We start from the raw sequence: 14,656 nt of genomic DNA, 5'->3' as shown, positions 1-14,656 counted from the left end.
CGCTAGGCCTTTAACCCCCTACTCTTGCTACTCTTGCTCAAGGTAAAATATGAGGTATGCTACTCTTGCTCAAGGTAAAATATGAGGTATGTCTGCAGAAAACCCTTCGCGCGATTGATGATCTGCCGTGCCCACCAGCAAAAACAGTTGGCCCAATCGTGCGCAAGCCATGCCCGAGCTGTGCGCGGGTCAGGCACGAGCCGAGTACGAGCGGTGAAAGTTGCGTGCGATTCTGGGGGTGCCACAGCCAGCTTGGCACTGGGGTTTGGACTTTTGTGCATGGTGTGTGGCAAATGGCTACGTTTTCTACCCCAGGGAAAAGAGTGTCAGCTAAGAAGGCCATGTCAAGCCCTTAAGAACAACCAGCTTTGCTGTTTCTTAAGCTTTACCTGACTAGTGTAAACTTCTCCCTTTCTTTTTGTATATCAAGAACATTTCTCCTCAAAATGTTTCTTTTAATTTGACACCTTCAGTAACTTACTCCTAAAAGCAAGGTTTTTCATTTTGAAAATAATTGTTAAAGGGAGTGCCTAGTCAGTTAGCATGACTAAGTTCATTGTTATGTAAGAAAGATAAAACAGCATAAAAAAAGAACATACAAAAGACACGGATATACCGAATGCACAGAAAGATTTACGGTTCCATCTTCTTTGCAGTGTTTAATCAAGCACTAACCAACTTGCCCTAGCATCCGTTTTAGCTGTAGTTGCTCATGGAAAAGGCCGGCTATCTGCTCATAATCAGCAATGAAGAAGAGCGCCCCTTTGAAATTTTCAGCTTTTCTATAAATGTTTAACGATTCATTCCGACAAAGACGAAAAGCTTTTCCACAGTAACGAACCAACAACACTCGTCTTACCTCCACCGTACGCCATTTTCAAAACGCGTTCGCGAAAAAATGGGAAACAGTAGACGTATGGAAAAGAAATTACCGTATTTACTCGATTCTACCGCGCCCTCGATTGTAAGGCGCACCCAATTTCCACCGCGAAAAAAAAAAAAAAAAAAAACGCAAGACATCGATTGCAACGCGCACCCATTTTTTTTTGCTGGCCCGCACGATCACACCACTCGAAAAAACGATTCCTTTCGGGATTGTCTTCCATTTAAATATGAGGTACGGGCGAAGCTTGTGCCCATCTGACGTGTAACAGAGCATTGCCGTCACTGTAGTTTTACCGTGGACCGATGTCAGCACGCGAACTTGCTTCGCCCCCTTCTTCTCGACAGTTGTGGTGCCAGGCATGTCGAAGTAAAGAGGCGTCTGATCGGCATTCCAGATTTGCCCAAGCAGGTAGCCGTTGTTGCGCCGCAAGTTTATGACGAACCTCTGAAAACTGTAAAGCTTTTCATCGTACTTCTCCGCAAAAGTTTTCGCATGTGCATGTTCCCCTTCGGAGGGAAGAGCCTTTCCTCTTCATATAGTTAATTAGCCAGCACCTGCTCGCTTTAAACAGGCTCCGCATTAGACTTTTTTCTAAGACTAATTGCATAGCCCGCACTTGGAGCAGTTCTGTCGTCATGGGCCACTGTGCCACTCGCTCCTCAAGCACATACTCGCGGAGCAGCTCTTCGATTTGCGGAAACCGACCCTGCTGTGGTTCACTGAAGCCTTTGCGTGAAGCTTTGCTGTCGACAATCTTCTGCTTTTGTATCCACCGGTCCCGCACGCACGTTTCGAGAAGGACCACGACGCGGCCCGATTTCCGTCCGTTTCTGCACACGCGATGACTTTTCTTTTAAAAGCGGCATCGTGGTGCACTCGAGTTTTTGGAGTCGGCCCTTCCAAGTCATCGATGCTAATGCACTACTAGATGACGAACTCCTCAGCACACGTACGAAGTGCCGCACATGGTAAACACATAGGCAGAAATAGCCGACGCACCATGCCGACGCACGTAGGGGGCGGCCATTTTGGATTTGCGATGGCAATAGATTGACCGTAATTTTTTTGTTCGTACTCGATTCTAACGCGCATGCGATTTATGAACTCGCTTAAGCGGAAAAAAGGTGCGCGTTAGATTCGAGTAATTACGGTACTAAGTCAGTACTGCCATCTTTGAAGTTACACGCGGTACGCAACTAAGCATGTCTCATTCATGGGGAGATATTACTTCAAGCAGACAAACTACTGACCGAAAAAGCCTTGTGGACAGTTGAGTGTCGATGAGGTTTTGTTGATCAAGGACATTTGAGAGGTTACAGCAGTTTTTACAATATTTTTTTAATGAAACCTAAAAACTTGCAAATTTAGGTGTCATATTGATACGGTATGAGCCGGGCCATGTTTTGGGGACAAAGTTAGAGGAAGAAGAAGTTACTTGGTTCGGGCTATGTTCGCCATCATCGCCGATCATCACCTGATCTCTCCTGTAAATAAACACAGTTAAACTCAATCTAACCATAACAGTTTTATGGTGGAAATGCTGGGTACCTAACCAAGCAACACGGTTCTGCAAAAACCTGAACTACGCCAAAGCCGCCGCATTGCTGGGCTACCCCCGTTACCGCTGGTGGGCGAGATTTTTCACGGTGAAGACGGAACACTGAACCCCGCAGCTGACGGCACTGCACCACCAGTTCCAACGACACCTTTACTACCGACCTCAGCCGCGGCTGGTCTATGGCAGCATCAGCATCTAATAGAGCCCCGTCCTTTCAGGGGCAAATCTAGCGAGGACGTGGACGAGTAGATCAAACATTACAAGCGGGTGAGCAACTACTACTCTTGGGACGGGGCAACTCAGTTGATGAACGTGGTGTTCTTCTTGAGGGACACGGCGCTCACATGGTATGAGAACCATGAGGACGCCCTCACAACGTGGGAACGCTTCGTGTCCGAAATCAATGAGTGTTATGGGGACCACGTGGCAAAGAGAAAGCAAGCTGAACAAACACTGCTGTAAAGAGCCCAGGTCCCAGGCGAAATGTGCACGATGTACATCGAGGCGATCCTGAAGCTATGCAAGGCCACTAACTCTTGTATGTGCGAGGAGGACAAAGTCGGCCACCTGTTGAAGGGCATCGCAGGGGATGTTCATCACTTTCTTATCGGCAAAGACAGCATTGGTACAGCAGCCGATGTCATACAGCACTGTCGCACGTTTGAGACGCTGAAGATGAGGCGCATTGCTCCTAAATTTGGTCAATTACCTATGTGACCACGGTAGCGAGTGTTGACAACTACGCGCCTTCTGATCTTGCGTCTACAATATGTGAGATCGTGCATGAAGAACTCGGTCGACACACTCGCGTGACGCCTTGCGAAGCTACACCCTTGCCGATTCCAGACCAGCATCAGCATCCTGTTTCCATTGCTGCAGCAGACATCGAGGTGTATGACTACGTTTCTGGCCCACCACCGAGGCCGCAACGCAGTCACTACCAAGACACCAGGCACCAGCGCCGCTTCAGTTACCCTCGACAGCTGGCCGCCGACTATCAGAACCTGAACGAATACACACCTGTGTAACCTTGCCCTCGCAATGCTTTCCAAAATGCATATCGTCAACCTCCTGCGTGCTACAATATGTTAAAAACGCTGCGCCAATGGGTGTACAGAATGCCACGCAGCCTTTGAAAGACCTTCGGTCACCCAGGTATTTGTATGCATCGTTTTCCAATTACTGATGCTTTCCGCAATCGCGATATCATCGGAGATCAGCCAATTTTGATATGGCGATTTGATCTTTTATCGCGGCGACTTGTCACTTCACACTGCCTAAATATGAACACGCGACCATCGTTGTCGCCTGCAGCAACTAAAGCGTTGTGCTGCTTAACACGTGAATGAAAGACCTGTTCTCACCATGCATGAATGAAAAAGTCAGGAGGAGGCGTTGGTTCTTGCATCAGGGCGGATGGACGAACGAACGCTTCGCCCCACTCATCATCATTCACTCTGTGAATATGTTGTGATTTTTTTTCTTTATCTGCTTTTTTCTTTTACCTGAAGGTGGCCGAAAAGGTGAAGCACTTCTTCAGGACGTACTCCATCAACCGTCACAAGATGACCGTCATTACCCCGTCTTACCACGCCGAGTCGTACAGCCCGGACGACAACCGCTTTGATCTCCGACCGTTCCTCTACAACCCGCTATGGTTGTGGCAGTTCACCCAGATCGATGCGCAGGTGAGTGCGGGCCCGTTTTCCTTGAAGCGCGCAAGAATGATCTGACGTACACTTTGTTTGCCGATTGGCTTCAAAAGCCTGTCGGTCCCTACGCATCACCTGTTGGGGATATATTTATTGGCACATTGTACACGCTTTCACTAGGATACCAGCAATTACTTATCGTCCAGCTGCATTTTCCTGCCTGAATGTCATCTAGAATGTCATCAAATATGACACATTATTTAAAAAAAAAAACTGACAAGGGAACATGACGTACAGGATGCAACACTAAACATCAGCTCAGCATGTACTTTCAGAAAATCATGTATTTCACAAGATGCACACGAAACTGCGCAACACGGGAATGACCACCCCAAAAAAGTCCCTCCCTAAGTGTCACTGATCTTTTTAACTCTTCACACACCTACGCAAACTGCTCATGCCACATCTATCCAAACAGTTCCATGCACAGATTCCTTTCAAGGTATATGCATTCTTTAAGCTTGTGCAAAAATTCACGTTCTTCCAATATCCGAATTAATATTGCAGTATCAGAATTCTGTTCGATCTGAATTTAAATTTTTAGAAATTTCAAAGCATTTTAAGTGAACGAATTAGTTATAGTAACAAACTTTTATTTTTTCGACTGCCTGTGTGACTAGTCGACGCTGTTCTTCCCCGTCGGGCCTTATTTGGTCGAGCCAAGTAGTGATGGAAAGGGAAGGGCAAAAACTGGATTGCTGAGCAGTTGGGCAGTAGAAAAGGCAGTGTGACAGGTCGGCAAACGCAGATGGGCAATTGGGACAGAAGGGCTCTGGTCTATATAGAGAAAAAGGCGAGTGGGGGTGATGGATGAACGAACTTTATGAAGGTCCAATAGGTCGTGCTAGTGTCCTAGCCCGAAGCGGGGTGCTCCCACGTTGGTACTCAAAAACCTAGCCTTTCAGCCGGTTTGCGGGCCTGTTGGACTGCCCATAATTGTCCCTCTAAAGTAGTACTGCGCAAAGCTGCATCCCATCGTTTTTCAGTATATTCCTTGTGGCTGGGTAACGTGGAGCAACGCCAGAGCATATGAGCAAGATCTATAGTGTTGTGGCATTTATCGCATGTAGCAGAAACAGAACTCTGGATAAGTCCTCAGGCAATTCATTTGTGTGTGCTGTAAATTGGGCCCCTAGCACAGTCAATGATTGATTAGGGGAAGGGTAGGGATACTTTTATGGAGCTGGAGGTATACCTCCTTGATAGTATGATGCAAGGAGTTGATGATTCCACCACATGCCAGTGCCACAAAAGGATCTCATACAGGCTCCATTTTGGGTAAAGTGATATGTAGATGTAATATAACCTGGTAAACGAGTAAAGTAACAACCAGGCCTCACATAACGTGAATCGCCGAATAAGTCGGTGGTTTAAGGCTTCCCACCCTCTACAAAAGACTCAGCCATAATTCTTTTTCATTATCAGCCAAGGCATCATCAAAGTGCACATGACACCTTACAGATGTTTAGCAGGTGCCTCGGTTTTCTGCAAAATAACGTTAATAGCATAGTGTGTGCTTTGCAACTGTGCTTGTAGTATAGAGCTTACAGCGGGCTCTAGAGAGGCAACTCCTTCAACTTTGACTGTGATTGTGCTACATGTGTGCAGGCCTGGCCTTTTTTTTCCGTTTTGGGCATTTTTATGTTTCACAAAACAGGTCAAACACCTGGACCTGCTCCAGGACAGCCTTTCGATGAGCACGAAGGGCACCAACATCATTTGGAAGAGCAGCGGCAGCGTCCACGAAAGCTTCAGCGAGAAACCCACTGACTCAAGGAGCGGCCAACAGAGGGCACCTGAAAACAAGATGGCCGACACGCCGTCGGGAGACCTAGGCATATTCGTGTCTGGTGGCGGCTACCGGCAACCGGCCCTCGAAGTCTGCAGCGCATCGACGAGTCTGCCAAAGTGCTTTGCAGAGCCGTTGGACTGTGGGGAGGTCAAGTCCAGGATATGGCTACTGTGATCTTTGTCAGACTCCGGTTCAAAGTGTTCAGCACCACTTATTTCTTTGTTGCACATGACTTCGTTTAGTCTGTGAGTTTTATGTGACTGGCAGAGAGCAGTGTCTCGAAAGAAAAGGGACCTAAAGTAATGTTCCATAAGCCTGAAACCTTCACCTCATTTGTCATGTTCTTCCAAGTGTGGGTGTTTTGTTACATACAGTGCTCCATAGAAGTTCATATAGTTCATATATGTGAATTGATGTAGGTGAATATTCTATTGTTTAGTTATCTGCAGCAAGACAGATGAAGAAATAAGACACATAAGTGTTCTATATATGTGCCTCCTGCTTCTCAGTATGCCTGCTGTCTTTGTATCAGTCACCCTGCACAAAACTAAAAGCATGGCCGGAGCAACTCGCTCAATTCGAAGTGAGGCTGCAAGATTTCTTTTGGTCTCTGCACTGTTGCATTAGAGCTAACCCTAAGCATTGAATGAGGGCTGACGTCTGCTCTGGTGTTTTGGGAATCCAAATTTTGGGCATCTACGTTTCCCTTTTGCTGTGCCAGCAAAGTGTACGGCGTGGCTCGAGTTCTGTGCATGGACCATGCTACAGGAGATTGTGATTTTCTTCAGAACTTGCTAATCTGGACATAGTCACAAGAAAAATGTGAACCCACCTTGAATAGACTGGGTCAAAGCAAATTGTCTAGTTGTCAGCGAAGAACAAAACAAAAACCATAAAAAGAAGCCTGCTGTGGGATTCACAGCAAGAAGACATCACCACGGGCGTCTGAAGATAGCCGTCGATTGGGTTTCACGAAGAAGATAAACGAAGTGCGCCAGAGTAGGGTTATTACTACACTGTTCACCAGAAGCAGTGAGTACGTGGCTGATGCATGTGTTCCTGTAGCCATAAAACATGCGTGCCTGGTAACTTAAGTGTGTCATTAAGATTCGCTCCTGTGGCAAGTTGTTGCCTTGCATATGTTTTTTTTTGCTCCTGCACATTGAATCATCTTAGTCATGATTTAGTATTGCCAGCACCCTCATATTGCCATCAATGTAAGTTTTTATTTGAAAAACTGCAATCTTGAATTGTGTCCTATGACCTCATCTTTTTTTTCTTTATTTCTGAGCATGCTGATGGCCTTGCATTGCACAAAGCTTTTTTTGTTGTTGTTCTTTCGGTTGTGCGAGAACTCGCACTGTGATGGGAAGCAGATGTGGGATTGGTACGGCAATCAGGGCATAGTGGCCAGACGGTTTGGGCCTCTATCTAAGGGGTGATATAACGTGTAGAGAAAATGCGAGTTCTAAATATAAATGCAACAATTGGCATCAGTCGCACTGTATCATCCATCCTGTGCTACCGCCTTCATGTTTAACAGCCTGTTTGCATCATTTCACATCTTTCGAATGTTTTTGAGAAGTGATAGCTTTATTTGTAATTATGTAAAGTCCAAGGCACTTCAGTATTACCTCGCATATAAGCCACACTCCGAATAACAAACCACCGAAAAAAGTGAAGAAAATCTCCGCATGTTGCCATAAAGCCACGTTCTTTGCCATAACGATGAGTAGTGCTGTGAAGCCGCATCGCACATTGACATTGATGCGCCCCAACATTATCTCTGAATTTTCTGTATATCTCGTACATGTTTTACCCGAGAAAATGTGGTATGACATGCAGTGTTTCGAGCTATTTCGATTTGACAGCCAGCAGAATGAAATTACTGCTGTTTGTCTTTTCCCAAAGACAAAACCAAGTAGTGGGTTTCAGTTGCAAGAAATCACTCAAGAAAAAGGGAACGAAAGCAGGCAAGGCCATATGTGCATTATATCGTGATCTGGCATCCCAGGAATAATTTCATTGTAAGAGCATTTTTTTTTTCTCTAGCAAATCCTGTCTCTTCTACTTGTAGTGGTTGTATTGAAGAGCAGTGCCTATCAGTTCTCATTTTTAGACATTCATTTATTAATTAGCGGTGCCTTCTGTATCATCTCATTTATTTGTGCCGGCTGTAGCACTGATTTTGTTCACATGAGCTTACGATCTGATCTGTGCTTTTTCTGAATGGACGGCCATATCACTTATTTTTGAGCTGTGGCATAAAGAATCCGCAAGACGAGAGGCGATGCTTTTAGGATAGTCATCATTTATTGGTGCAGTTTATTTTCACTGCAACCTTAGTAAAACTCTGGTGATAAGTTTCTCATAATTCACAACGAAGGATGCAAAAGGGGTCATCTTGCTCCACTAGAGTGAAGCTGAGAAATGATAACGAAATTAGTCATCATTTATTGGTGCAGTTTATTTTCACTGCAATCTTGGTAAAACTCAGGTGATAAGTTTCTCAGAATTCACAACGAAGGATGCAAAAAGGGTCATCTTGCTCCACTAGAGTGAAGCTGAGAAATGACAATGAATTAAGGCAGAACAAACATTGCACTAGTTGCAAGCAACAAAAAAAGTGGTTTGTCGTGTTGAACTACTAGCATCCTCACATTGGGACTTGGTCTAGTACTGGGCAGGGGTTCCTCACTACATGCACGCATGAGAGCCGAAATTACCTGCTTCACATGGGCACCGTACTCGGGGATTGAAATGGGACAATTTAGGGCTAAGTAATGCGCACTCGTTTTTTTCCACCATTTTCAGTTCGTGTCTTATCGGCGTAACTTCGATCCCAACGCATAGACCAGAGGGAGCATTATCTCTGGAAACCAGATTCGTTCCGATGTGACGTGGTTATCTGAGCAATTGCATGCGCATGCTAGTTGTTCTCAAACCTCGATATAATGAACCCAGATATAATGAAATACTGGTTATAACGAAGTAAATGAAGGATGGCCTTGCAATAGATGCAGTGTTAGAAATATACCCTTATAACAAATGTTTGGATATAACGAACTTATCTTTGTGTAAGATGAAATTTTGCTATAATGAAGTTTGAGTGTGCTAAAAAAAAATGATGTAGCGTTTGAATCCATGAGTACTGTGCATTCCTGTTTGTTGTCCCCTCGGTCTGTTTCATGCATGCTCGTACAGTTCTTAAGGAAGCAAGCTTTTTCGCACCATTGGTCTGCTTCACCATGTGGTACCGGCGTTGGAGCCGTTGCACCGTCTTTCATTATAGCTGTGTATTATTCCTCGTATTTGTGTAGACAGGGGAAATACTGCACCCAGGCCTTTCACTAAGTGAAGAACTTTATCTGTGTATAATGTTGGTAGCACCAGTAAATCGGCTATTAATTAGAGAGGGTCATGTGTATTTTTACCCTTCAGTGACTCGGGTAACAGCTGTAGTTTTAGGTGTCCTTTTAAAACTTCTCCCTACGGGGTGCATTTAGGTTGTTGCAACAAAACAGTAAGACTCTTGGCACTAACTTATTTCGTTGTCAGGTTTATGCTTCCTGCCTCCTTTGGCCTTACAGGTGCGAGTGTATACTGATAGACAACTGACGTAAACTGCCTATCGACTGGGTTCGTTTTCATGAGAAAGTCTGTTTTTTTCAAAGTGGTGAAATGACTGAGCGACCACAGTGCTTCAGTGCAAGTGTTGTGCCAGTGAAAGCAAGGTAGCCGCACGCATTTGCAATGTTTTCAGTTGGCCAAACACAATGAGGCATTAGTTTTAAGAAGATGGATGACAGTGTGTAAACAGGCCAAGTTTTAACTCATCATGTCTGGCTCCTTCAAGTTTAGGTTATAGAAGTGTTCTCTCTATCTAGCATCACCACCAACTTGCTTGCTTCATTTCTATTGAGTTGAAAGTAAGAAGGGCAAAGTTACTTCCTTGGCGATGGCGGAGTATGAGGAACGCCGAAAGTAATGTGTCCCAACATTCTAAACTCTGAAGCTGCAATATTTCTTCTACAGTCTTGGCTCACGGCCTAACTGTAGGTTCAGTTACTTCTTAAGTTTGAATACAACTGCTTCTCGTGACAGTTCGCGCATACTACTATAATTTATTTTAGAATCACCTTCGCAGTAAATCCTGATGTGATTTTACTAGGGGTCAGGGTTTGCTTAGTTGTACTCAGGCCACCAAACCATTACAAGCTTTTTTTTTTTTTTTTTTTTTTTTTCAGGCAATGAAAGTCATTCAACAGTACCTGGTATAGAAAGTTATTCTGAAGCAGAGGCATCACGTGACTCGATATGACTCAGAGATGCGTTATTTTTTACATTTTATACATTTTACAACACTTTGTGCTACTTTTGCCCTCCGGTATTTCTATCTTGACAAGTTGCAAGTTGCATTATGTTGCACGTTGCATTAATGTTACACCATCACACCATAGTTCTGAATATTTCCTGTGTTATGAGCCAGTTTGCACATAGCTACTAGTTGTGTCATGATATTTGAAAGTTTCTGGGGCTATATTACAATATACTTGACTGGGACTTGTCGATGCTCTTTCATTAACAATGTGGACTGGCCCTATGCACACACCACATTAGATTGCACATTTATCGTCCATGTTTCCTTGTCTGGTTTTCACTTACTATATGAACAAAGCACACTTTAACAGTATACAGTATCTTGAACACATCATAGTTTGCAACTTAAGGCATGAGAACTTATTTTACACTGAACTGCATAGCGTAGTGTGTGTCCTTTTCGATCGAAGACATCCACGAAAAATTTTCAGTATGTGTTTGTCATTTTCAGCACGTTTCCATCACTGAATTTCTTTTGAGAACTGCTTACCGATTTCGTCAACTTTCAGGTGGGCCACGAGAGTGGCCCACAGGCACGCAACTTTGTGAGGTTAGGTGTAGATGTAATGTGCTATTTGTCATTTGTGCTAAACTGGATCATTGGCAGCAAAGCCAATGTTGCAGCCAATGTTGCAGCACCAGTGTTGCATACATCAGGCCTTTTCAAACAGCAGCTTAGGAAGTTGCGAAAAATTGACCTATGCCACCAGACTACATTTTCAAACAGCAGCTTAGGAAGTTGCGAAAAATTGACCTATGCCACCAGACTACATTGTGTTGTCGTCTACCCCTGTACTTTGTTTTGCTTACAGAGAATTTAGGCATTCATGGTCACACTTTAATTGAAAATTAATTTTATACAATTCGACATGACGAACAGAGACCAGTGACCATGGCATGATCAGTGACATGTACTTAAATTCGGAATGCTGACGATAATTTATAAAGAAAGTTGATAAAGCCTCGTGGATGTGGTCCTTTTATATTGTCACGTGGTGAGAGTATCACTCTCACTTGTATCAATATGGCAACATCGACATGTGTCCCGCTGCTTTTTACGAGAACGAAACATTCACACAGCACAGAGTATTCTGGGATCGATCTTCATTAGGTCTTGAAGCTTCTGGAAAATAAATAAAATGAATTTTAAAAAGTTCTGAGGAAACTAGTTTTTGTAAAAATTTTATTTGTTTACTGATAGAACGAGCTGCTGCGAGTGAGTTATTTAACGAAAGTGAAGAGTAAAAAAAAAACATAATGCCCTTTCTATTTTTGCACCAACTTGCACGTCACTACTCTGTGAAGCGACTGCGACACTAAGGGTCTTTTTTTATTCTTGTTTATTGTGGCTGAAGCTGAATAAAGCCATTTTCTTGTTGAAAGTAATGTCTTCATGCTTTATGTATGTATGTATGTATCTGTTTGTGTGCATGTGTATTAGTAAATTTGCGTCTTGGTACATAATGGGTCACACACACAGGCATCAGCAGGGGGTGCAAAAGGGGAAATTGCCCCCCTCAAACCACATCAGCACTTTCCCTCTCACCCAAGCCACACCAGCGATGTTCCTACCTCCAAGCCACAATTCAACATCGGTTTACACCCCCACCAAGACAAAATCATGCCGACGCCCATGGTCACACATAGGCCAAAGAGGCTTAAATGGAACTTCCCTAAATGGGGATTATTCGAGACATACTTGGCACATCACTTGTTTGGCTTGTTGTGGCCGTTTTGTGCAAAGGTTGTGTGTTGCGGTGTGTATTGTATCGAAGCCAATGTCTTTGATGGGGTAAACACATGCAGGCATCGCTCTTCTCGCAACGTGTACAATACAGCCACTAGCCAAACGTACCTACAGTCATGCTCAATACGAGCTGCAACTTGCTATCTGTAGTTAAGTGAGCCCAAAACTGAACAATGATAACTATAAACAATAAATTGGCTCATAAAGTACCTCTTACTGAGGGAGTTTGATTTGCCTTTTTTTGATGTAGGGGCCCATTTATAATGTTGGTGCCATTCTGAGCCCACACAGCACATTGCATATCACAATAAATGCGACTGCACATGTGTAATGTATGTGTGTAACTAGGTTAGCAGTTGGGGCTTGTTGGTTTGGCATGATATAGAGTGAAAGTGCATAAGACAAGGACAGAGAAGAGGCTTCACTATTTTTGACTTGAGCTATATACATGATTGCTTGCCTCCAAGTAAAATACTGTTTCAAGGTTTTAAGTCGACGCTTGTGTGTATCAAGCCGCTTCTCTTTTCTCGTCCTATGCACTTTCAATCTGCATTATGTGTAAAAACATAATGCAGTTTATGTTTAATCTGCATTACAGTAAGCCCTTTGTTTATTATCGGAGGGCTTTACAGAGTCTTTCGATACTCTTACTAACCGTGAAGCTACGCCGTAACTCTATGGGAGAGCTTTATGCACTCCAAGCAGAGGCCGCGGGTGGTCAGCGCTGCGTCCCCGCAGGTAGCTCCCCCACAAACGATGAAACAGGTTCTGATTGAATGCGGGGACATCCACCCTGGTATACGTGTGGGTACAAGCCTACATGAGGCTTTGAGATTTAGAGAAAAGAATGGAAAACTGAACATGTCCGCAATCGAAGCAGGTAAGAGACAGAGCATTGGTGGCAGAAAAGTAGATATTAAGGACAGAAATAGCAGGAAAATGAAATCAATCTGCCTGAAGAGGCAGAGAGATGGAACATAAATGTACATTTTTCTGTGTTATAATAATATCCATTTATTTGAAGTAGATCAGGCATAAGCGACCAAACCAAAAAAAAGTTTCATTTTTTTTTTTCTTTCTTGCAAGCTTGGTGGCACACGTCACCACCCCGTTATAAAGGGGACGCTCATGCATCCATCCATCCATAACAAAGTTCCTGGACTTTTTTTTTTTTAAGTACTGTCGTTCTTTTAACCAATCGAGCCGCCGCTCCGCGTTTCCTCCTCTTCCATCTCGGGCGGTAACATCGCGCCTGCACGACATTGCAAGATCCGGCGGCCGCACGGCGCTGTTCGGGAGAGGATATGGGACGTTGAGAGAGGAGGCTCGGCCTGTGGAGTGAGGATATAGAGGAGGAAAGCGCCGAAGTGGAGGAGAGTGTCGCATTAGTTGGGGGCATCGGGCAAACGGCAGCCGCATATCATCGTGGCATATGTCACCTAGCGCAGTTTTCACCGGATGCCTGATGCTGTGCCCGGTGTGTTAACTTGTGCCTGAATGTCGGAAAGGATGCCGAGTGCTTGGGTGTCGATACGCTTACAAGGCAAATGAAGAGGAAAAGTGTCTATGTTCTGGCTGCCTAGACTCGATGAACGGCGCGGGAAAAGTGGAAACAAGTAGTTTTCACATTTGATGTTCTACAAGTGCTTGTGTGCGAAAAGCACTTTCTTTCGCGTGGGCCAGTGGCCATAATCGGAGGAGTTGTGCAGGCGCCGCGCGACGTTCCCAAACTTTTGCTCCCGGCGTATGTGCAAAACGTTCGAGAGCTTGCCCGCCCACCAAAAGCCTGGCAATGCGCCGTGCTCCCGTCCGGGTTGCAGAAATTAGGTGCCTTTTCTCATCTTCTAACCACTACCACCACCACCACCAAAAGCGTCACCGGGAGACCGTCGAGGTCGCACCGACACTGTGCACGAGCCCCTTGGACACGGCTGTCGTGGATAATGATGCAGTTAATGAAGGTGAGCTTACTGACCGCTTCTTTACACGAAATTAAGTTCGTTATATCCAAAAGTTCACTATAAAGATGTATTCATAACTATTTCAAAACACAATTTCGTTTACTTCATTATAACAAAGGTTTCGTTATATCTGGGCTCGCTAGATCGAGGTTCGAGTATATAAATGATCAATGTCGACATCACATGTCTCTTTAGCGTCCCTTTTAAGCTGTGAACTCTACACCTGTGATGAGTAAGGGGTTAATGCTAGGGGACAAGTGAGCTCATTATTGCACTACGGGAAGCCTGTTCTATTTCCGCTGTGGATTGACCCTACATTACACCACCTGCCCACATTTTCACTGGCCACAGACAGACTGATGAATTAAATTCAGGGCCAACTCTCCAAATAACGCCACACACTAAAAATACTCTTTCATAGTCTGGGTTGGTCTTTTGATTGAGCATCGTCTTTCTACCTTTATATGCTGCATTACATGCAAACAAAGATTAGTGCAAGGGCAAACGCCATTACCAACACTTGCTTGTACAAGCATGATCTTGTTTTAGCCCAACTACACTGAGATAAAATATCTTACCAGCATTTGCCGAGCCTCCAACTTCCTCAAAGGTGTCTACAC

At 44.5% G+C, this 14,656-nt stretch overlaps 2 protein-coding genes across 4 annotated transcripts in view; both read left to right on the top strand.

Annotated features, from left to right (window-relative positions):
• Positions 1-11,710, top strand: part of Nadsyn (NAD synthetase) — a 32,464-nt gene extending 20,754 nt beyond the window's left edge. For all 3 annotated transcript variants that reach the window (XM_037416599.2, XM_075871630.1, XM_075871629.1), the window contains exons 18-19: positions 3,956-4,132; positions 5,814-11,710. In XM_037416599.2, the coding sequence (XP_037272496.2) occupies positions 3,956-4,132; positions 5,814-6,122 (486 nt within the window). In that variant the 3' untranslated portion in view covers positions 6,123-11,710. The remainder of the gene's footprint in view (positions 1-3,955; positions 4,133-5,813) is intronic.
• Positions 11,711-14,006: 2,296 nt separating this feature from the next.
• The window catches only part of LOC142768966 (uncharacterized), a 30,599-nt gene continuing 29,949 nt past the window's right edge, over positions 14,007-14,656 (top strand). The window contains exon 1 of the mRNA XM_075871631.1: positions 14,007-14,036. Coding sequence (XP_075727746.1) covers positions 14,019-14,036 — 18 coding nt within the window. The 5' untranslated portion in view covers positions 14,007-14,018. The remainder of the gene's footprint in view (positions 14,037-14,656) is intronic.

The sequence above is a fragment of the Rhipicephalus microplus genome, chromosome 8 (assembly GCF_043290135.1).
Source record: "Rhipicephalus microplus isolate Deutch F79 chromosome 8, USDA_Rmic, whole genome shotgun sequence".
Classification (NCBI taxonomy): Eukaryota; Metazoa; Arthropoda; class Arachnida; order Ixodida; family Ixodidae; genus Rhipicephalus; species Rhipicephalus microplus.
Note: the sequence above shows the minus strand (reverse complement) of the source record. Positions and strands in the feature narration are given on the sequence as shown.